Below are 24,153 nucleotides of genomic sequence, written 5' to 3' on the forward strand. Positions count from 1 at the left end.
AACCTTTCCTCCCTCTGCTTCTCCACCTCTGACAACTGCAGATGATTTAGGAGAGGATTTCTGTCCCCAAATGTATTTTTACTATTGCTTTCAACTTCACTGTCACCTTACCTCAGATGGGTACTACCTTCTGTTCCAGGCCTCTCAACAGCCCAAAAAAGGCAACAAAGGCTGAGGCTGTTTCAGCTGCTTGGAGGAACTGCTGTCAGCAGAGCCGGAGTGATGCAGTAACCATGTAATTGGGAATATAGATAACCCACATACAGCTCTGCTGTCCTCAGAGTACTCAGTAGTTTGCTCATTCAATAAAAAGTGGAAAGTAATTCTTGGCAAAACAAGGAGGGAGGGATACCTGGCTCCTACCTCCCCTTCTTCAGTCCTCTTTGGGACTTAGCATTGGAGGTGTGTAGGGAGGAAAAGAGAAGAACAGGGAGAGAAATTTAGACGGTCAAGTGTCTTTCAGCTTATGTATTACACAATCCTAGGCTAGGGAGTAGATCACGTCCCCTCAGTTCATCTACCTGCAGAGGTCATTTCCTTCTTTTGTTCTTTAGATTATCCCTATATTCTTCTATCCTCACCTTCCTGTTTTCCTTTACTGTCTCCAAACTGCAGAAAACAAAGACCATTAATTCTGTCACTTACAAACCCACCAGTGTGGGTGGCAGGAAGCGGTTAGCTCTACAGAAGGGCATTTTAGACCAGGATATATTTGTTTTAAAAGGCATATCTTTTCTTTCTAACATGCCCAGTGATGCAGCATGACTTCAGCAGTGCATGCGCTATTGTGGTTTCTCATTGTCCATCACTGGACAAGGGAGAAAAATCTGTTACCTCTAACAGTGCTAAGAAGTGCTGCCCGTAGCACATTCCAAGAGCTCCTCCGTACAAAACAGGACTCAAGAGTTGATGCTTGAAAGCCTTATTTACATAGTCCTTCCTCCTTTATATTGCTTCAACTTTGCTTCATTTTAAAAGGAACTCTTCCATTTTACAGTAAAGAGACACTTAACACCCTTTTGTGCCATAAATTTATGATTACATATGCAGAATCTATAGCATGTTTAGCAGAGAGAAGCTCTGTCAAGCAGGTGATCCAAAATACACTCACTGGTAAGTCCACAACATTCAAAAATAGAACAAGGGAGTTCTGTTCAGGAAGGCCACTAGCAGCAGGAGTCACCTCTAAGAGCGGCTGCTACTACCAAATTCACAGTTAAATTGCCACCTACAATCTGGAAGTCAGGCTTGGCTTTGGGGGGTTCTGTCACTAGCAAGAAGCTGGAACCATTAGCTGTTGTGTAAACGGAGGAAAGCCTCATTATCTTCGATGGTTTGGGAGAAGGATGGAAACCCCTCTGAACAATTATCTTAGTAGACTGAAGATTTATTTTACCTTTGCCTGTGTTGCCATCATGAAAACGAAGTACTCAAAATTATTACAGATTAGTCAAAAAAGGATACTTGAAGAGATGTTTTAAATGTTTTTTGCATGTTTTAAAGCACACAAGTTTTTTCAGTGTACTTTGTAGCTAGCTAAGAACACCCATCCATCTGATTTGAGGCCAAGGGGGAAAATTAGATTTATCCTAGCTTAAACCCAGTTTTTCTGGATCTCCTCTCTTTACTGAGGTAGTGATGATTATCCTTCTGTAAGTACACAGTATGTATTTATATACAGTAGCCCAGATAATACATTAACATAGTATTTTACCCATGCAATATGTTAAACGGAAAAGCCCCCCAAAAGTAGGCAATTACATTTTTCAGACACTGTCCCTTTTTCTAAATTATTTAGAACAATACCAGGTACACCTACCCCCACAAGGAAGGAAAAAAAAAAACCCAAAACCAACCAACCTACGTTTACATAGTTACAAGGTCTATCATTTGCCAGGCATGGGTAAGTACTATCCAAAGTAGAGCAGGAAACTACTAAGTACATCCAAGACAGAAATGCAGCAACGTACGAGAAGGATGACAACTACTTTAGTGGATAGCTGATACTGACCTTAAAAATCCCCCCAAGCCTGTTCCAACATTGGAAGCATTTGATAAACAAAATCCACCAAAACCAAATGCTGTCATTTGAGCCCTTTGCGAACAGCGAGTTTACTTGCACAGTGCTTCTGTGATACACGGAGCTTACATAGGTTTACTGAAACACAATTGTTAAATGCTGTCCAGTGTTCAGTGAGAAAATCCGGGAACAGAATGTAGATGTTAATCCATTGCCTTAACCGTCATAAACGCCTTTCTTCCTTAACGAAGGATGACTTACATTTATCTTCTGTTTCATGGTGTTAAAAAAAAAGTTAGAATTTCATATTTTGTATTCACTGTACAGCGTACTCAATATACTATCTTGTACTTTCAAGACTGTTTTTTAAATAAAACTGTTTTTCAACTATGTGCTTCTCCTCCCTTATGTGTTTACTCTTTTCAGAACAGCAGGACATAGGACATGGAGGAGCCAAGCAAATTCAGTGTGTTTATGTCCCGAGGCTTTTTCCCTTGTTGCAGATTTAAGGAACGGTAACTGCATTAGCTGTGGTTGCTCCAAAACGGAGTGTCCCCGCTACCTCGAATGCATCTCCCTGAAGGAACTTGCCATTCCCATTCTCCACTCATGACAGATCCAAACCACCACAAAGCCAAATTCGTAAGGTGACAAGTGAGGTCTGGCAGTTACACACATGCAAACAACAAAACTAAGATCTCTCCCTGTCATTGCTGTTGTATGCATACAAATTTAAGCATTTGAAATAGTAAAAATCTAACTGTCCTACACCTAAGATAAAAATAAACTCCAGATAAATACGCCACTGTATAGGGCAGGTGCAATAGTGCAAATATAATCAGAAATAGAAATTGGAAGTATTTCCATACAGCTGACATGACCCCTGCACTTAGCAGCCTCTATCTCAAAACTGCTCGGTGACAAACACAATCCAATTTTGACTTTCACTCACGATGTCCTGCACACTTCCTTATCAACCTGTTTATGATGCACATTGGTGTGCATCCCTTACATCCTCCTTGCCCCACACAAGGAAATTTGTGCCTACAGTCAGATTTTATCATGAAACAGATTTTAACGCTGCGCAAGAGTAGTTCCCAGGCTCCAGGTTCACTATCCTCCAGGCAGTGAACCTAGCAAAAGGTAATTATCATTGGATTATGTTCACTGTTGGCACCGTAATATGAGCAAATGTAATAAAAGTTCAGATTGATACTATTAAATACATTATGGATATTTTATATTTCTTACCACAGTTTTTACAGTTTCACAAATATCAAAACCCAGGTGTACATGTCCATTTTGCAACATAGAATGACTATACAATTCCAAAAAGAGCAGGCATTTCAAATACACAATTCTGAAGTGTAAACACAGTGTACAAGCTCTTCACCTCACAATCCAGGTGCTATGCAGTAGCAGCTGAGGTAACACTGTACAGCATGAACTCAACAAATGGTTGGTTTGCCTCAAGATGATTGTTAGCATCCTTCTGTCCTGTCACCTGTTCAGTCTTTAGTTCTCCCCCAAGTTACACAAACATACAATAAATACATTTCTGATTTTAAAGGACACTTAGACAAGTCATGAGGATTTATGTGAGTACAGTACATTTAAGTTCAAGTGCAAAAAAAGTAACTAGTGGCTAGTCATCAATGTTTCTTTTTATCATCTATGGTGTTGGTCCCAGGCACCACCAAAACATGGGTGGTTCTAAAAGCACAGCTAAAGTACAGCTACGGGACACCCCTTCAGTCAAGCTAACTGGATGTCAAAGTTGGTAAAACTGCGCACCCCCTTTCCTGCTTAGCTGCTGCCATCTTCCTCTCCCCTAAGCCTGTGCTCCTGTTGATCTTGCCTCTGGATCACTGTACAGTCCCACAACACCCACCTTCCCCACAGAAGGCCTGACATGTCACATACATCCGACTTCAAGGAGGGCTGAACGATACTCACTCGGTCCCGTAGAAGCTGAGCGCTCAGAATCTCCCAGGAACACGCTGTTAATATAAGCAAATGGGCCAAAACACTACCCTGACTAAACCCCCCGACTCCTCGAGACCAAGGCTTTCCCTCCAGCAGCAATTTTCACTATGCACCAGCAAGTGAGCTGGCTGCAGTTCATATTGGAAAGTGTAACAAAACATAATCCAAAGTCTTCCAGTGTCTTGACATTGGGCAAAGTGATTTCCTAAACATACTGCAGTTTAGTTACGTTTGCTTCCTCCTGAGAATCTCTCACTCTACTTGATTTCTGCATCAACAACTTTGCCCCTATAATCCTAATCATTAAGATTTGTAGGTGATTCCTCCCTACCCCCCACCTTCCCTAGGCACTTAAAGCTTACTGTTTTCTTAATAAATAACGACAGTAACTACACCGCATTAAATAAACCATTGTATAGATGATGAAATAAAAAAAAAACCAAAAAGAGTGTGTCCACTGAAAACCTTGATCAATCTCAGGTTGTGCAATCTTGATCAAAGATTCTTGTCTCAATACAACATCAAACCTAAAATTACTCAAACGCACACAACCTATGCCCAACTGAAGGGCTGCAAGCGCAGAGGTTAACTTCTTCAGAAGCCTTCCTCCAGCTGTTTTGTTTCACTAAAACACCAGTTCAAAATCTTTGCTTTGCAGAACTAAACCTTTATCTCAAACAAGATAACATTAGCTTCAAAAACATATTCTTTGAATATGTGTGTGTTTTACTTAATCCATCACCATAATATGAAGATACGCTTGCTAAAGCTACTCAGTTTCTGAGAAATCTTTACAGAGACAGTTTCATGCTGTTCCTATATTTATTGGATCTCGTATTTTCTAATAGACCATGCAGGGAAACTCGGCTTCTCTCCTGAAGTCTTTTCGTTTTGTCTTGGGAACAAATTCAAAGAAGAAAATTATCCAGTCAAGCCAGACACACTGTGCCTCAACAAGTGAAGAGTGAACTCCCTTCTTCTACAGATTGCAAAGAAATCTCATAGCACTTGACTCAGCTTTAGCAAAGCAGCCAAGAATTCTTCCTACCGTTAGATCCGGCCACATCACTTCCCTCAAGAATTCCGAACTTTTGGCTTCCCTGCTCATGTTGCTCTGTGTAGTCATATGAATATTCTTTATATAGTTAAAAGCTTGCACTGCATCACATTATGATTGTTAAGATGAAGGAAGTCCTACTTTTGAGCTCCTACTCCAGCGTTTCCCAGGTGAGAAGCAGAATTCCATGCACTGGATTTGATAAGATGAGCGCATCTCAGGGCCCTGCAGCAGTAGGCTGAGCATCATGATCCAACACAACGTGTCGCCATCTACTTAGGAATCTGATGTTGCTGTAGGTGTTGGTGCTGAACAATTTCTGGACTGCCCAGAATCTGTTGGATTTTGGGGTTGTCTTGCTGAGCTGGCTGATGAAGCACTGCAATTCTCATTGATTTTCTAAAGAGAGGGGAAAGGATTACGTGCAAAAAGTAAATATAAACAGTTATGACGCTATCCCCAGTGGTATACCCCCAGATGCATTCAGGCACTTCTGGAAACACAATGCGCTTACTTTGAATGCCCGCAACGTAAAAAATCAAACTTAAAGCAGCAAAGCGAAAGTAGTACATTTAAATCCAGATGACACTAATAGCAAGCAGACAGTAGCTTACCTTCCATCTCTTTTCCTAACTGCACTTTCCCAAGAAGCATGCAAAAAACAAACTTGTTGTGTTTCAAGGGAAAAAAAAAACAAACAATTAACTGGACTTCAAAGCGTTCAGACAAGGTCATTATTTTGACCAAACAATTCTGTAAAATTTTTTCATGCTCCTTAAATATAGCTTTCGTCAATAGTTCCCTCCCCAAGATACTGCTCAGACAACAAGAACTACTTTTATATCAGCACTGTATTTTTACAGGAAGGAAAGAATAACGAAGAGATCGTGTGCCATAGAGATGCCAACAGGCACAAAAGCCTTTCGGGCCTCTTCACAATTCTTAGTGAAGCGGCTGGGTGGTGTCCAGCAGTGTTGGACAAGTCCCTCTCAGACACCACACAACTGCACAAAACATTATTTTCTTGCCATGTTCATTGCATAAGTTCTGTGCAACTGCTTTTCTCCGATTCCTCTTTTTAAAAGGGGACAGCTTACACTAACCAAGACCCTGAGGACATTTACCAATGAGAAACAAAGCGGTTTGTCTGGACAAATTACTTTAATGTCAGAGACCCAGCGATACCTTCAGCATCACTATAAAAAAAACACATTCTTTGACTCAGGGAAGTTAAAAAACAAACAAACAAAACCCCAACCTAAAGCAGACATGCCTGTAAATATATTTTCAAGAATAAAGACGAGTAAGAAAGGCAGGAGATCCCTGACCAGTGATTCCTACAGACTCTGCTGATTCACACTCATATCCCAAATTACCCATTTCTAAAGACAGCAGTTGTGGAAAAAGCATTTCTGTGTTTACGCCCACCGGGTGCATAAGAAGGAACCTCACCCACTCCTTCCAGACAGGTAAACACAGTGGTTTTAACATCAACCATGCTGTTCTAAAACTTGCATTGACAGCATTTCCCTACTTTGCTTAAGCAGTATGCTTCAGCTCCATTCTGAAAGGCATGTCCAAAGCATTAGATGATAGTTCAAGATCCAAGCCCAATCATTAATGAAGCTACATGTATTAAAAGGTATTTTGCGGGGAGACTGGACAGAAGGGAAAAGGTGTAAAGTAAGCACCAGCAATCAGACATTTTAAGTCACCGAATGGCTCTCATCTGCTGTAACTCTAGATAAAAAAGAGATGAAATTTATTTTAACAGAAGGCGCTTTATCCCATCAGTAGTTGTCTGGAACACCTATTTCCACAACAATGTAGACATCTGACAGCATCACCCAAGGAAGCAAAACTAAATAAAAATCATTTTACACTCTGTTAAGTAGCTGTGCATCTTCATGTTCAATTATCACCTTGTAAATTTTGCAAAATGCACAACCCGCAGAGTCCAACTAATATGAAAACAAACGTAAACTCAAAGGGAATTCAAGTATATCCAAGCCTGTAAAACAGAGTCTCTTTTTATGTGTCTCTCCCTCTCCTCCCATCTTCAGGAAGATAATACTTGCAAAAATAGTTATTCCTGATGTACTATAGACAGAAAAAAAAAAAACTATATATAGAAAACAACTCTATTTCATGCAGTATTTCAACTACTGTTTCGCAACTCCAAATTTATTACAAGCTGACAGAGAATACCTGCCAGGTACTAACAGATTTACACAGCTATAAAGGTTTTCAAGCATCCAACAAATACGTAAGAACTTCCTGTACATTAGAAGATTACCTGCAAAGGCTGATTCTCGGGAGTTGGATTGGTTTTGGATAGTTTAACCATCTCTTTTATCTGGTAGACAGCATAAGCTAAGGTGACCCAAGGAGAAGAGCTGATGCCCCAGGCAGGCTTGTTCACATCCTCTTGCTCTTCTTGGTGTTTCGTTTTCTTTAGAGGGAGTCTGGGCTCAGTCCGGGGCACGGTATCTTCCGATTGCTGTTGTACAAGGTCAATGGTTGCTATGGGAACAGGACTGGAAGGCACTGGGATCCTTTCTGCCAGCATTGTCTTTTCTGAAGTTTAAAACAAAATAATCACTGGCAAAAGCCAACAAGCTTAAAAAACATGTGAAGCAGACAATGAACACTAAGCGTTTCTTGCCTTCATAATAAGGTTATCACTGTACTGAAAGCAGAACACTGGCACAAACAGCCAGGAGCGAGACAGGCCACAATCTAGTTCGGAAACACAACGTGGTGGTGTCCTTACAAGCAAGGCTGTTCTGCAACTGCAGAGAGGTATTTTAGATGGCTGCATAAACAGGAGGGGCTAATGAGTATGAAGGGGTCCATTTGTTCCCAGCTAGCTATTAAAAATACGTATTTTCATGTTACATTGAAATTTAAGTCATTTTCCTGTTACATGCAAACTGAAAGTAAGTCTTTTAGACCCGTAGCAAACTTATTTCTCTGTATAAAGCCTGCACCTTAGAACTCACTCGTACTCATAACCAAACACTGGCTTCAAACAGGAACCATTTGGTGAAGTCCCACGGCCTACATCAACAGCCATTTCCGATCTTAAAGTTTCTAAACCTACTGATTCAACTTAAAGAAGTTGTTCTACATCTTCATCACTTTTTTATTTAAGAAATAAACCATCCCTCCATAGTTACTGAGACGAAGTTATGCAGTTAGTGAGAAAAGAACAAGGTTAGTGACACACTGGAGGAGACAAAACGACTGTCACAGAGTTTCAGGTAAAGGAAGAAATCCTCCTAACAGATCTTTACATCTAAGGTCTTCTGATAATTTGAAATATTTTTCCCAACTGTCTTGAAATGTCACCCAGAAAATGACTGTCATGAACCAACACAATGTGTCTTACAATCGTGAAGGGCCAGAGTATTTATATACAAAAAGTAATTGAAGAGATTGTTAGAAACTGTTGGATATTTTAAGTAATAGCTCTATGTTCTCTTCAAGTCTGTAAATAACACATTCTGTAAATTGAGAAAATATTTTTTCTGAGTAGAAATATTTTACCGATTATCTTTTTTTCAAAATTATAAAATCATATTTTGTTTACAGGCTCTTAGATAGTACTGGATATTTTAAGCAATGGCTGGTCTTGTTGAAAGCAACCTAATTACTGCCATGCTTAAGATTAAGATACACAGTCTCAAGATGGATAGTGTGTATTAAATGAAAACCAAAGACTGAAACAAAAGAAACAGAATAAGGCAACTAAGAACAAATTGTTCTTTTGTAGCTTCACATGTAATTAACCAAAAGTTGATGGGAAACTGAAACAGCAAATATCCTTTTCACCTTTCCCTTTTTTGCCATTATCGTTTGAACAGAGGCAAAGAAAATTCTAGCAGAATACATATTTGAACACTTCAGTACAGGCAAGCTGATAACTAGTCAAGGACAATTTATTTAATATTCCAGCTAAAGAAAACTAACTTTCATTTCATACTCAAGGCTCATATTGGAAAGTAACATTTGGGTAAAAGGCAGATCAAAAATTCATGACTTCTCAGAATTTGCCACAGTTTTATTGTCTTTGTAAGAGTTAGATTTATGCTAAATCCTTAACTTTGCACTAAGTATTTCATTTCTGGTTAGCCTTTATATTAATAAAGGCAGAGATGAAAAAGTTCAAGTTCCACCCGAGGGGAGATTTCTTGAGTGCAGAACAGAACTAAGGCAGTTGTAAAAGCTTCTGTCCTCTGAAGCCATCTCTACAGTGTCTGGCAGAGGTGGCTTGGACTGGTAGAGTATGAGAGCATGCAGTGGTCAAGGTGACCTTAAAGAACTGAATGCAACTGAAATGACTCACTACAGCTGTTAAGACTAACCTAAGGGATTCCCAGAACTGAGAGCACATACAGGTAGTAAAATATGTTATGCTTTCCTCCTATTGACCTCCAAGAACTCAGTGCTGCCCTTCTTAACAGCAGCAGCACACCACTTCAATCTCTATTATTGCTCAGGAAAAAACTTCTCTCTGAAAAACAAACTGTTTTGTCAAAATCTGAGTAAAGACACCAAACATACAGAATTAAAACTGCAGGGAGTAGCTTCAGAGATACCTTTTTTCCCTAGCTCTAATTTTGTAGTGTCTCAGTGACGTGAATATTTACCTTCTTCTTCATCAGGAACCAACAGCCACTGAATCAGTGCAAATAGAAGAAGAATCACTAAACAAGCCATCCCTATCCCTCTGAATGTTGCAGCAGGACCTGTAATGAGATTATGGTTGGGTTTTTTTTAAATTGAGAATCTACTTACTTAATACTACAAGATGAGTCAGCATTATGCACTCCTTGGGTATGTATTGTCCCATGTAGACTCTTATTAGCTTGTTTTATTACATTTTTCCTCCCCCAACACCACTTCTACAGGCTTTGCAAAGGATTTTTAACAAAGTAATTAGATTCTCACTTGATCATCGAGAGGCTGCATAGTATCAACCTATTCTCTCACAAAGGATTCATTCATCTTACTTAAGGATCAGGTTGGAGATTTGCTCACACAATACTAAAAATATCTAGGCGTAACATATTTAATCAGTCTGTAACACTGACGGGACAAAGCCATAAGCAACCTGGTTTGAATTCAGTGCTAACCTTGCTTTGATCAGGGGCCTGGACTGGAGATCTCCTGAGGTCCCTCCCAGCCTGAGCAGTTCTATGATTCCATGATTTATACAAAGTGTATTACTCTTTAAAACATAACAATAACTTAAGCATAAATAAGTTTAAAGCTAGTAGTTCTGTAAACCCAGAACTTCAATAAATAAAATAAAATTCAATACAATTTTTGCTTACCAAAGTAATTGACCAAAACCCCTCCAACCATAGCCCCGCATCCTCTGCCCAGACCCAAGTGGAGACCTTGCAGGATTCCCTGGGCTGACGTTCTCAGCTCTGGAGGCACTGCCGCACTAAGGTACGAAATACAAGCCGCCCATATAGCCGCATGTGTGACACCTAGAGAGATGAAACATTGTAAAGAGTATAGGGTTGCAAGTGTACAAGCACAGCATCAGAGCAACTGCACTTATCAGTTGGAGCATGCGTTGGAGAAAAACAACAAAATCCTTTCACTGACAAATGCCTGTGAAGTACAAATCAGCTTTTGGTAATGTGATACTGGCAACCACGCCACAGGGAGACATGACGACTCCTTCCGCAGAGTCTATCAATAGCTCTTTCTCCCTCTAAGATGACCTCACTTCTCTTCTTGAGACACAGTCCCTAGAAAGACTGAATAAAGCACCTTAAAAGTCTCTCTGCCAGATTCCTCATCCCTTCGAGAGTGACCCGGGACCTTTGGAATACGGTCCTGATTTCATAAGCTGCAGGCAATTAAAGCATTGATGCCCCTCAGCAGTCTCCTTACTGCCACAATGAAGGCAACGCAAAGGTCATAAAAGCCAAACAATATCAGGGATATCCATCTCATTTCAGAGGCAAGAATTAATCCCCTCCTGCCCTTCTCACTCCCCCCAAAACCAACGCCCAAACAAACTCTTTCTGAACTCAACACCAACACGCGCTGCATTTAGCACTGAATGGTCTGGACGGGAAAAGCACGCAAGCTCCTCAGGGTAGGCCAAAGATGCTGATTTTCACGCCTGCTGTTTGGAGGCAGAGTCAGCATGCCCTTCCTCCCACTATGACTGCATCCTGCGTAGGCGCTGCCGCACGCTGCTGCTGCCTCCCATTTCACCCACTCCCGCTCTGGGGACTGAGCACAGCAGAGGTCCTCACTGCTATAAACAACGGCCACGTATCCAAGACAGCCCCAGCTCCCCAGCTGCGATTTTGGAAGTCTCTTTCTGGCACGTGCCTTGTAGGTTCAGGGTTATGAACATTTTTTCCTACCGCAGGACAGCTAAGGAGAAAGTGAATGCAGAAACAGGCTGCAGGTGGAGTCCTCGTCTTTGGTACCTGCTTGGTGGGTTTTTTGTGGAGTGGGGAAGAAGAGGACAGGAAAAGGCAGGGTTGTGGAGAAACTGGAAAAACAAAACAGTTTTGTAGCTCATCACTGAACTATTTTGCCACCCTCAGATTGAGTGGGAATATTTTTTTCTTATTTGAGCGGTATTAAAAATAGTCATCACAGCTTACCAATGCCTGAGCTCTACTGCCTCGGTTTTAAAAAAGTGTTGGCACAACTGATGATTCAGTCAACATGTTTCTGTCCTCTACACTTGACTTATTAATGAACAGCTGGACACTCAATAATTACTTAGGCATTTAGGCTGAAGACTCATAAGAGCAAGAAAACACATGATTTTGTAACATACTCACAGAGCAACCTGGATTTTGCTTAGTTGTGAAATGATAAATAGCACTGCATGGAACTGATATTGATACAGTTCAGATATAGACATGCTAGATGTCCACAAGGCTGTACAGTTCATCCACATCTGAATAAAAATTTCTCAAGCTTTGGGTTTGTAAAGGCCACCTTTATAGGTTGCAGAGCTGGTTTTGGTAATATAACACCATCTTGTTGAAAATTAAAAGGCTTACGTTAGGATGAGTGTATTTTACCTTACAATTTACCGTTTAAGGCTGTAAAACTTACAGATTTTCCATCCAAAGAGCTCGGAGTTTTAAAACTCACTGAATATCTACTTTTTTTTTAATGCAGACCCATGTATGCATTGAAAATAGCAACCAAGAACTGTCCCAATAACAAAGCAAAGCTAATCTAATATAGATAATGTGTTTTTTGTTTTAGAAAGTATACCAATTAATGTAAAACATTCAGTTTTATTAGCTATTTAAGAGTAAGTCAAGTTTTAAAGCCAGGCAAATCAAAAACACATCAGAAATTATTTGAACCGTGAAGCACAATACCATTGTATTTGTTTGAAAACAAAAGGCCATAACTTAACCAACAGGTTCTTGGATGTTTTCACCTTTACTAGGCAATCCAGATAGAACACAGTGTCCCCAGTTCCTCTGAAAACAAATCCATACCTTTAAACCAGCCTATTTCACTTGCCTTTAAAGGTACGGGCTTTTTTTTTTTTTTAAGTATGTGTACACTACTAATGTAGTTTTTATTATAATTATTTATACAACAGTGACTGTTTCGAACAGTTTTTACAACAACTTTCATAAGAAGTCTGGTCTGGATTACTGCTAACCACAATTCTTTTAAAAAGAAGTTGTTCACAATACATATATTGTGATGTTATTTGCTAAAACCACTAACCACCATTTCACCATCTGGACTATAGTTCCAACAAGTGTAACAACCCTAGTGTTATGCTTAGAATAACAATGTTTATCACACTTAGGATAATTTACATATAAACCAAGAGTTGAAGATTTGGAGAGCCAAATTTATTTCAATGGAGATATATCCTAATTATTGCCAGTTAAAGACCCAAGGGTTTTGCTCTCTAGACATACTGTGTTGCTGGAGCATCAGTAGGAGTCACTTCTTAGAATAGTACTTGTTTGTAGGAGTTTGTTGGATAACTGCCAAGTGAAAATAGCTAATTTTCAGGTTATCAATATAGTTTTGTAAATTAGAAAATTCCTGTTATGCAAATTGGTGAGCTAGCACAGCTGTTACCAGGCAATTCGGACCGTTGCTTTGGAACAATAAGTTGAAGTAAGTTGCAGCTTACTCTTATTAACTAGCATATCAAAACTTAATCTGTTAAGTGCGAAATGAACAAGATTGCTTGCGTGTTTGCTGACTGATGACATATATATACACACTATATGCATTTGCCTATGAGGATGTCTTGAAATTTTCAGTTATTAAAGATTCGGCCTACGCTCTTATTTTCATACATTGCATGTGCAAGTCAATACAGCACACAGATTCAAAACTCTTAAGAGGTGAGTTTACATCTCCTCATTTATTGCTTTGACAGCGCAATGCACTTAAAGAGTCCTCCCCATCCCAGTTACAGACAGCAACTGAAACATAGCATGGTTCTTATTACAATCAATAGATGCAGTTTGCAGAGTCATCTTCCAGAAATCTCTCCGTGCCCTTCAGCACAGCACATGGGGACAATCTTTCTTGTATTGCAGAAACAGATTAAAAAGAAAAATAAATTCTTTACGAAAGCCAGCTGAAACTGTTGCTGACCTTAAAACCCCTCCAGCTGAAGGAACTGGAATTTACATAGAATTTGACAGCTTCCTGGAAAAAGAGTTATGCACAATTATAACAAGGACTTCACCAAGGGATTTAAAAGACCTATCAACTTGGTGCAGTCACATGGCCCACATGGTACCCACATGTTCTGCAAAATCTACTCTTCTTTTGTTTTTAAATACTCCTAACCTTACATATGCGAAGCAGCTACAACTCTTAGCTCCCTCTGTCAACAAACTCACTTAACAAAAGTAAGAGCTTCCACCTCACCAAATTTCATGAAGTTGTCACCTCTTATCCCTACCGACAGATTCAGTGGATGTGTAGGAAAGCAAGCTGAGCCCAAACAAACAGGATTTGGTAACTGCTGCAACAGAAATAATGAATCAAGAAGAGATTAAAACCAGTAAGAGCGAGGAGGGGGAAAGAATAAAGGGCGGGGAAAAAAGTCAACAATACTTCTAAAAAGATAAACTTGATCTCCCATTCAGCAACACTGAATGAGATTACTGGAATGCAACAAACATAGTGGCAGTAATTAGACACACACACAGTGTACCTATGGACTTCATGGACGCTCATAAACCACGTTAGATGCAGGCTGAAAAGTGCATGTAGAACACGAAGAGGCTTTCGGGGGGAGGGGGAGGGTGTATGCATGTGTGTTTGTTTTGTTTTGAACTTTCTCATTTTCTGACTATAAATAACTGCAAATAGCAAGATTAACCCAAGTGCACATGATTCAGCAGTGGCTAGATATAAAGTCTGGCAGATAAATTCATGAGAAAGTACTATTTTGAAGGTCCTTATTTTTTTCTTTAAATCTTTATTACTCAAGATTACACCACACAAAAAACCCCACCGAAACAGCTCCCTCACAGCCTTGCTGTAAGAGCAAACCTACATATTAAGCAATTCATATTGAAATTTCAGCAGAATAAAAACAAGACTTAAAGTAAAAGACACTTCTTTCTCAGCCATGACGATAGGATGCTTCCGGGCACAAACTTATGGCTGTATTGGTGAGACGCAAGTTTTTTTCCTCTATTTTGAGTTGAGGTGTCTTTGAAACAGGATTACCTAGAAGGTAATATCCAAGGTTTTGTATTCAATCATTTGTTCCCCCTAAATGTTTAAGCAGGCAAGAGTATGACACATATGCTCTCTTCAGGTTCTTTGCAACATTTTCATATTTTAACACTTGGTATGAATGATGAAGTATCACTTCAATAGTTGTGGTTCAGGGTTTTTTTAATACCAAAATTCAGAAGCTTGCTGTTGTGGCAGTTTTAATACAATAAACTGGTTTTGTTAGCAGGGAAGGAAGGAGCCAGGACACAAACATTTCTTTCTACGTATACGTAGAGACCTACACAGTACTCTCCAATGGCATTTTATAACTCAAGTTAAAATCTACCTTACAAAGTTTTCTGTAAATACAGTAGAAAAAGTTAATGTAAATTCAAATTATGCTGGACATAGAAGAATAAAACTTCTAAGTATAATCTGTGGAAAATTTTCTAAGTAGCACTGTATAAAGCCAAAATAATGGCTTTAACAAAGATGGTACAATTATTTTTAAAGGCAGGGAAAACATTTTCTGCGTTTAAATTAACCATTCTTTTGCAAGCTTGCAAACCCAAATACTTCAGTATTCTTCAAATACTGAAGAAACAGAAAGTAAAATAGTTTAGATTTTTCCTGGTTTTGAGAAGTGGTACCCACTATAAAGACACAAAAAATTCTTGTAAAATTTAAGTTAGAACAATTTATACTTTAACATTGCAATGAAGGTCTTACAGACTTCTTTGACAACATGAATTGAAAACGGGGCTCAAATTACTTTTCATAGACCACACCTCTGTCCTTCTAATTATATTAGTTAAAGGGCAAGTATCTTAAAGAAGTCCTATTAGCACAAAGCTATTGAAAGAAACTCCTCCCTAGCTATTAAAAAAAGAAAATTCTATAGTCTAAAGGTATTGATGAACAATACCACTGAAAAACTACAAAATATTTTAACAGAGATAGAATGACCCAGACTATGGTTTGTGGGGTTTTTTTTTTACGGCATCCTTTCAAGAACCACGACCTATTGCATTTAATGAAGTTCACATTTACCACCAAACAGGATTTGCAGTAGGTGTGTACCCAGCTCGTGCTTCTGTCTCATTGTTTAGTTAAAGGGTGTGTTGGTCTCGCACAGATCTGTTTGAATAAACAGAGAACTGTGCACAATCAAATGCAAACCCACCCTACTGACGTCAAATATTTCCCAAGATAAACAGTAATGTTTTATGAACGTGGGTATTCTGCGATATTTGTGGTCAAAAAAACAGAGAAATACCAGATTTTTACTTAATCACAGTTCACTTGAAAACAAGATAAATGCAAGCACCTGATTGTATACTGGAAGGGCATTACTGCACTGTCTTACCTTGAAGTACTTCCATCGGAAGAACAGTCCAGGCGTTTTCCAGATATGAGATGTAAATGTATCGAGCTGTGTTACATGCAAGACCAATATAAAGCACTCTAAAGGAAGTAAGGAAAAGACAAGTCAGGATAGTTTGCACTCTCCTTTTTTGGTTTGTTATAATATACCTTACTACTTCAGAAATCATTTGCACATGTACAAACAGCTTGCCGTCTAAAGCATTTGCTCAACACAAAATACATTCTTTAAGTCCTGCACCCAAACATAAACTCTCCTCTTGGCCACTCCAAACACATATCCAAGCCAAGGCTAAAGTTAAGACTCTCTTCAAAATCCTAATGGAAAAAAAAATTCAAAGGGACAGCAGATCCACTGAGCTTTTAACTAAGCTCTGTAGTTCCACGCCACGCTCTGCACAGGATTGTGTTTCAGAGAGACCATTTCTAAGCACATTCAACATCCCTTCCAAACAATCTTCTTTTCTAACCATTCAGAGATTCATTCTTCCATTTTAATGTAAGACTGGTGCAGGTTTGTATTAGATTAATTAATTTTACCCCAATTAATGTAAGTTTATAGTCCCGGTATCTGCAAACTGCTCAGAACTACTCTAAAAACACATCCCACAGAAGCAATATGGTTTATAACAACATGCCTCAGGATAAAACTTAACCATCCTGTTGAAAAGCAGCAGATGCTGCGTCTCAGAATGAAGAGGAAAAAACCTCTTATAACAGTTTTTAAACAATGAAGCACAAAGACTATTTGTGCAGTGCATTTCCCATTGCATGTTTAACCTGATGACTTTTGCCCTTCCAGTTTTCAGATTTAGCTTAGCTTACCTCCGGGGTGCTTATTCATCCAGCTATCTTTCTCTTATTTTTAGATGGATCTTGGGAAACAAAGACTTAATTCAAGACATGTTTTTAGCTTGAGAAAAGATGCTATTGCAACCTTTAAAGATTTTTTCAGGGAGAAGGATTATTTATTGTCCAAACACGGCTTGTTGGTTGACCCTGGTTTGGCACAAGTGAAATAAATGCAATTGATAATTAAGGTGTAAGCGCAGACACTGTGAAAGGGCTCATTATTCCTTCTGCTGCTTTTTTAGTTAGTTATTCTACAAAAGCACACCAAGATTTAATTAAATGGTACACAGCCATTGAAAAATCTAGAGATAGATGCAATCATAAAAATGCAGCATCTTGTTAACATTTGAGGTCTCCAAATATACATGTTGACAGCTAAAATACCAGTACCATAGTTTTCATCATGTCGGTGATATAAAAAAAACATTTGGAATTATGAAGACAGGTCTGTGCGTTTCACAACAACATGGATTTACAGAAAATATGTATTTTACTTTCAGCAAGTTGGGTAAGCTTGCAGGAAGTTCCCCCCGCCAAATCACACATTGGACCAAGCTGTGTGGCTTCCAGATACATGCAAGGTCCATGAATAGCTGGTTTAAGCTGCCTTTAGGCAACACAAGCCCAAGCATTCATTGAAGAAAACATTGGGAGCCATGAAAAAGTTTGGTATTATACAATAAAGAGAACAAACTTGTTCTTTGCGCCATGCATCATAAATTTCATCTCCCCCTTTAATTAATGCCTTCTGGTCCAAAGAAATAACTTTGTTCCTTTCACAGCCACAATTTAATGTAATTCTTATGTACAATCACATTTCTGAAGTGTATTAGGACATATTTGCCACAAAAGGTAAGCAAACATGCAACGTCTGCAGGCTCCTTTCTTCATTCCCCTACTAGTAAGGCCTAGGGTGATGCACATTCTAGGGGATACAAAGGATGACCTCACCACGTACTTGTTTTTCCTCATCAGCAGTACGGATGCTCCCAGCTCTCTGTTTAGGACCAGTTCTTGCCAGCTTGATTTCACTTTTGTCTAGCAAAAACGTTACCTGTGCACCAAGAACTTTCTTCCCATCTCAAGCTGTTCCCTATCACAGCCAGACCAGAGATGTGAAGAGGTCTCCTCCTGCTTCATTGTTTTTCCATCATCACTAACACGTTCGGCTACCTGTGCTTTTCCACCATGTTACACTTGCAGACAGATTCGGATTCAGAGTTTAAGAGCAGCAATTTAATCAGGTTCTACCTTTTAATTTGTTAGAATACGTACAGAGTTTTAGGTGAACTACAGTTTATGAAGATTTCTACAATTATGCTTCTGGAGGGGTACGTCACACGAGAACTTTTGTGTATTTACAGCGTCTTTTCAAAAATGTATTTATAATAATCACTTAGGCTCTTCATCAGACCTAAATGGCTAATGTAAACATGTTCCTTATGAACCCTATATGCAGTATCCACAGAGACATCATATTCAATTTACAGGTTAAACATTTAAAGCACTGAATATATATTTATGTTAAGGAGACTAAGCTGTTTACAGCCATCACTACCAGTCTCTGCTTCCTATAAAAACTCACATGCTGGAATTATGGTCAGACAAACACAGCCAAGCTTAACCTCAAGTAGGAAGTTATTTTCAGAGATTAACATCATCATCCTAAACTCAATGGCCAGCTATGAATGCTTCTACACAGGATGCCACTCAACAATGGTGTCTAAATATTTGATAGCCAGTTTTGTACGCTTTTCCATCGCAATATCCTCTCAAAGAACTTGGGACCTTCCCCACACTTTCCGATGACTTATTTCTTTTTAACTCTTTAGTTTACTTTTAAATGAAAATCTACTGTCATCTCTCAGAATGTGGCTGAAGAGGCAAGGCAAAAAATACCCTTCTAGCATCTGCAATATTCCCTCCCCTCGTAAATCTGTACGATCACAGAACAGCTTTCTAGTTGAACCGATCACTGTCATTACTCCAGATGCATCTAGTGACCTGCTAATATACAATATTAGAAACACTAGCAGCATGTATAACATATGCACACATGCAGAGCATGTGTGTATGAACAGTAAAGCTAATGAAGTCAGAAATCAGACATTTTAATCAGCACATGTTTAATATGGTCATGCTTAAAATGCTTGGACGATAATTTGAGTATTAGCTAAAAAACCCCTGTGAAAACAGAATAGGTTTAAAAATGTTGTAAGCATCTTATATGTCAACACATACAATGGTAGAAACAGAAAGCTTTACAAGGCTAGAAAAGGAAAAGGAAAACTGAGCTTCTATCTGGCAAGGGTGTAAAGCCCTGTTTTCTTGTAGTTCTACAAAGGACAGTCAATAGCATTTTTTTCTGCTACTGTGACAGTGCACGCAATCCTGGTACTCATACCTGTCTTCAAAGAATTAGGACAGGAAGGAAAGATTGAATGATAATGTTCAAATAAATACTGCAAAAAGACTGTCTTCATCTAGGAGTCCAACAACACAGAAGAAAGAGTGAAAATACCCTTTTCAATTTTTTTTTTTTCTTTAATTAGCAACAGAAGTTAATGGAAGGTAAGACAATCTCAGCACTGAAGTCATCTTACCAAAAAGAGACGTCAAGCCACCTTCCCCCTGTGAAATACCCTGTGAAATATTCACAGCTAGCTGTGGATTAAGAGGTACTTCTATCTTATTTCATACAAGACCTTACGCCAGAATTCCCATAAACATATAACTGCTTTTATGCCAAAAGAGTAAACAGAGAATTTTCAGCTTTTAAGAAAGAAAAAAAAAAAGGAAAAAAAAGATCTAAAATACCGATCCCAAATGCTTCTGGCTAAGACAATTCCAAGAAGGATATATAGTTGGAGGCTATTGGTTCTTATTAATGGGAGAAAGAATATCTGTACTATAAGGCAGCAGACATACACAGAACTATCAAAGAATATGAGCTATGAACTCCTATAAATTCCTTTTAAAAAAAAAAAGTTTGCCTCCTCTTGAACAAACCATGCATTATACAAAGTTCAAAAAGTACAAGAAGAAAGGCAACCAGAAGGAGACATCTCGAACTGTGATGACTAAATACAAATAAGCATTAGATAACATTAAAATATGACTAATATGCATTTCCCAGGTGTAGGTATGAAGAATGTTCTTTCATTGCAAATAGGAGCTAGTGTTTTAACAACTTAATCTTGATCCAATCTTGGCTTCATAGTCTTAAAAGTGCAAAGGAAAAAAAAAAAGAGGAGTTAATCCTGTACATCATCTTTCTTTTTAGTGGTCAACGCTCCTATCCCCTTCTATTTCACCTACTTCACCTACTTCATCCCCATCTATCCTGCCATTCATTCACAAGCCTACCATTCTTTTGGTTTTTGTTCTCTATTTGAAGTCTAAGCCTGAATTTTGTACTATAACAATATACATTGAAAAAGCATACCCAAGCTATCTTTAGCTATGAAGATTGTGATCTGTTCTCACCACTCCTCCAACATCATATCCTTCCTCCAGTCCTTGCATGCAGCATGCAAGGTGTCATATTTTCTCATACTAACTATTGTCAAATTCAGAGATTAAAAGACTGACTCAAAGTAAAGAGATTCTCCTCAGTTTAAAGGAAGATAAAAACCTGTCTTTTAAGTAATCTCTCAGATTACCATGCTAAGCATCTCTAACATTTTCAGTAGAGGTCAAATGAATCAAAAAATTCATCCCAATAAAAGCAAAACAAAGACCAAAACCACAGAAGAGAATGCACAAAAAAACCAGTGCAGACAGCTTAAAAAATACTTACAGCTCAATCACTGCATGATTATAAAAGGACATTTGGAAAAGACATGATGCTAACAGCACACAGAGCTCTGTGCTCAGTTGCACAGAGCACCTGAGTAAATATAAAAAAAACCTTTACAACTTCATTAACTCAGATTCCCCCCCAATCTTTCCTCCCCTGAGCTTTTTTAAAGAAGAGTGAAGGGATTTAGAATATGCAGAAATTAAGTCAATTGTGAATTTAGAGGAAAACAACGTTCACTAACATGCTGGAAGTAATCAGTTTCACTTACACAAGGCAAAAACTATGGGAGAAGCCCTGCACAGCCATCTCACTTCAGTAGCTAACACACACAGTTGCAACTAAAGGAAGAGAGCAAGGAACTGAACTGGTAAGCAACACTACCAGGCTGCAACCTCATTCTGCCAACACCCAGAGTCTGATTATGAGGGCATGTGCACAGGAGGTGTTCACCTCGCTCCTTCATCTCATCCTCCTCCCCTCTCAGCGTGCAAGCGACACCTTTCCAGGCTACTATGGGGGCAAAGAACTGCCCTGCAAGAAGCAGCACGCTAAAGCAGGTTTCCAGAATGCTGCTACTCATCAGGAAAAAAAACTGTAAAATTAATGGTATTTATATGTCAAAACAGACAATCCTTGAGTGGGTGGCGATTTGTAAAGATCTCTAACAGAACTTTGCATCAGTGTACTAGGATGTCTTCTGGAACCGCCTGCAAAAGGTTACGGTGCCAGGCATAATGCACATACTAACACGCAACTAAAATGCAGAGGAAACATTTCAGAGCATTTTCAACTCCTAAAATAATAATAAAAAACTCCATCAGGCAAGCTATGTAACTGAGCAGGACTCGGAATTTTAAAATAGAAGGATTAACTTGAATTTTGCTTTGTAACACAAGGCTAGGCCTGAAATTCAACATTTTTTGTATAGCTCTCTAATGATTTCTAACATCTTACCTGATATGACCAACCAGTTCAATCAATTTGTGGCTGAAGAAATAGGCAGTCAGCTCAGACACGTGACTAAGCACAGAACAAACTCCGAAGAGAGTGGTGGTACCATTCAGGTCTTCCAAGTGCCAGTAAAGAAAGGTGAACACAAAGCCATATCCAAACCCCATGAACCACGCCACGAAGAGCACCGAGCTGTACTGGATACTACACAGCAGTTTTATTAGGTCCCAAAAACTGAAAGACTGCGACTGGCTCATACTGGTAGGAGTGTTATCGGAGGATTCGTTGGAGGCACTTCTGTCCCCCTGTGAGATTTCTACCTCTTTTCTCTTATTTTCGTCTTGCTTGAAGTGCGCATAATGAAATCGAAACTGGGTGGCCACAATTAATGCCATTGTCATCAGAACACCAAAAACAATGAAAACTATCCTGTAGTTCTTGTACTCAGGAGCTTTACATCCTTGACCTTCAATGCCAACTTCTGTATGGGTATAGTCAATGCCAATTCCCACGGAGAGCATGGCCAGCCCCCAGCCCAGAGACCCCCACATACGCTGCAATCCATACCGGTCCCTGTGTTTGCCGAGGTACTGCAGTGTTACGGTGTCCACAATAGTAACAGAGGAAGCACTGAAAAATTCTCCTATTATGACAACCAGCAGAATGAGTAGAAAGATGGCTTCTACTTCTTGTTGATCATAAACGAGCACAGCTTGGTCAGAAGGCATTGGCTTTGTGGTGATGGCAGCTGGGGTGGTACTCAGAGTCACGTTCCCTGGTGAGACTGGGCTAGTGGTGGTGTTTTTCGAAATGAAATGGGTACTGTTTTCCAAGACAAACTCCACATCATTGCTCTGCGTATGTAACAGGAATGTTATTTCAGGATTAGCTGTCCCTGTTGTTTCCAAAGCGATTGGACTGGAAGTGAGCAGGTCTCTCTTCTCACGAACTTTTGGGGATGCAGTACTCACTGTGGTTAGCAGAGAAGACATCGAGGCATTTTGCAGAACTGTTGTTAAAAGGCTGCTTGCGTTGGTGGGATGTGCTGGGGGAAGGCCCTTTGGTACGCATCTTAAGGTGGCTGGTCTGACAAATCCAATCCCCAGGTTAAATAAAACCCAGCATAAAAGCGAAAAGAGGAGGACGATCTTCCCTTTCTTGAAGCGATCTGCCACCACTCCCCAGAAGGGAGCACTGCAAAACTCAATAAAGTACCTGATGCCCACCAGAAGTCCACTCTGACTGGGTGACATACCCAGCTGCTTGTAATACACAGGCAGCAAGGGGTAGAGAGAGCCATATGCAGAATAGAAGAAAAAATAGAAGACCTTTGAGATCAGAAGATCATTGTTTATTTTGACGCAGTGCTTCTCTAACCAATCTAGCTCTTCATCTGGGACAGTGGTTGTCTCCATCGAAGGGGATTCATTCTGGGGCGGCAAGTCTTGATCCTTGGAAATGCCATTGAAAGGATCGGCAAGCACATACTTTCTCTTCTGTTCTTCTTCATCATCGGTTAGAATGGCAACCTTATCATCAGCTGCCATGGTTTACCACAAGCATCCAATATCTGGTGCGCTCTCAAGGAACTAGGGCTACCCTGCAAACACATAAAACATAACATGGTTAAGGTACCACACAGGAACACACCTGCAGTGCCAGTCATCAAGGACAAAGACAGCTTCTTTTTGGTAAGTGACATTCCTGAGCAATAAAGGCAGTATCAGGGTGGGGAAGGCCATTTGTCTAGATTACTGGTACATGGTAGCATCAATAAAAATGCGTTTTATGACCAATTCTGTGAAGTTCTCCCAACAGCAGCTTTAATATTGTGCACTAAAGCATCTTTCATGTTTCAGACAGAGAATAATTTATAAATTCAAAGTTACTGTGGCAATTAAGTGCTAGCATTTGCAAGTTGCCTTTTCTTTCAAGTTGCCTTTTCTCCCCCAAGGCTAACTGCTTTATTTCCAGTATTCCCTACTATACCAAAGGACAGCCATGATTTCGTAATTAAATAATGCAGCCACATATATATATGGGTTTTTTTAACTATCAAAACAAATTATTATCCGAAGCCTCATGATGGCCTTCAAAAGGTTCATCACGCTCCTCTTGAAATGTGATTTTCTAAGCACTCCACAACCACAGCAGAAATTGGTGGGAGGCTTGAGCTTCTAGGCTGAATGGGAAGAGAGGTGGGAATTAGGATGGAGTTTTAAAATTAAAGCAAGGGACCCTCAAAATTAGGATAACAACCTCAAAGGCATCAAAGACCTGCGAGCAAAGAAACACAGGGACAGAAAATAAGTACAAGCCCTACAATGATCTCTTCAAGTCAAATTCTGAAATTGAAGAAAGGTGGATTGGGAGGTAATTATACTG

At 39.4% G+C, this 24,153-nt stretch overlaps 1 protein-coding gene across 2 annotated transcripts in view; it reads right to left on the reverse strand.

The window, feature by feature from the left end:
- MFSD6 (major facilitator superfamily domain containing 6) overlaps positions 1–23,350 on the reverse strand; it is a 24,370-nt gene extending 1,020 nt beyond the window's left edge. Inside the window, exons 1-6 of one of the 2 annotated variants that reach the window (XR_664033.1) lie at positions 21,772–23,350; positions 16,147–16,244; positions 10,403–10,564; positions 9,716–9,814; positions 7,360–7,640; positions 5,205–5,462 (exon numbers count right to left, since the gene is read on the reverse strand). Coding sequence is in view for 1 of the 2 variants with exons in the window: in XM_009334205.1 (XP_009332480.1) it covers positions 5,340–5,462; positions 7,360–7,640; positions 9,716–9,814; positions 10,403–10,564; positions 16,147–16,244; positions 21,772–23,315 (2,307 nt within the window). In the remaining variant the exon portion in view is untranslated. Of the gene's footprint in view, positions 1–3,233; positions 5,463–7,359; positions 7,641–9,715; positions 9,815–10,402; positions 10,565–16,146; positions 16,245–21,771 lie in introns of those variants that run through there. The other variant, XM_009334205.1, reaches the window with a different exon arrangement.
- Between the last annotated feature and the right edge of the window lie 803 nt (positions 23,351–24,153).

This window comes from Pygoscelis adeliae, unplaced genomic scaffold (genome assembly GCF_000699105.1).
Source record: "Pygoscelis adeliae isolate BGI_AS28 unplaced genomic scaffold, ASM69910v1 Scaffold251, whole genome shotgun sequence".
NCBI lineage: Eukaryota > Metazoa > Chordata > Aves > Sphenisciformes > Spheniscidae > Pygoscelis > Pygoscelis adeliae.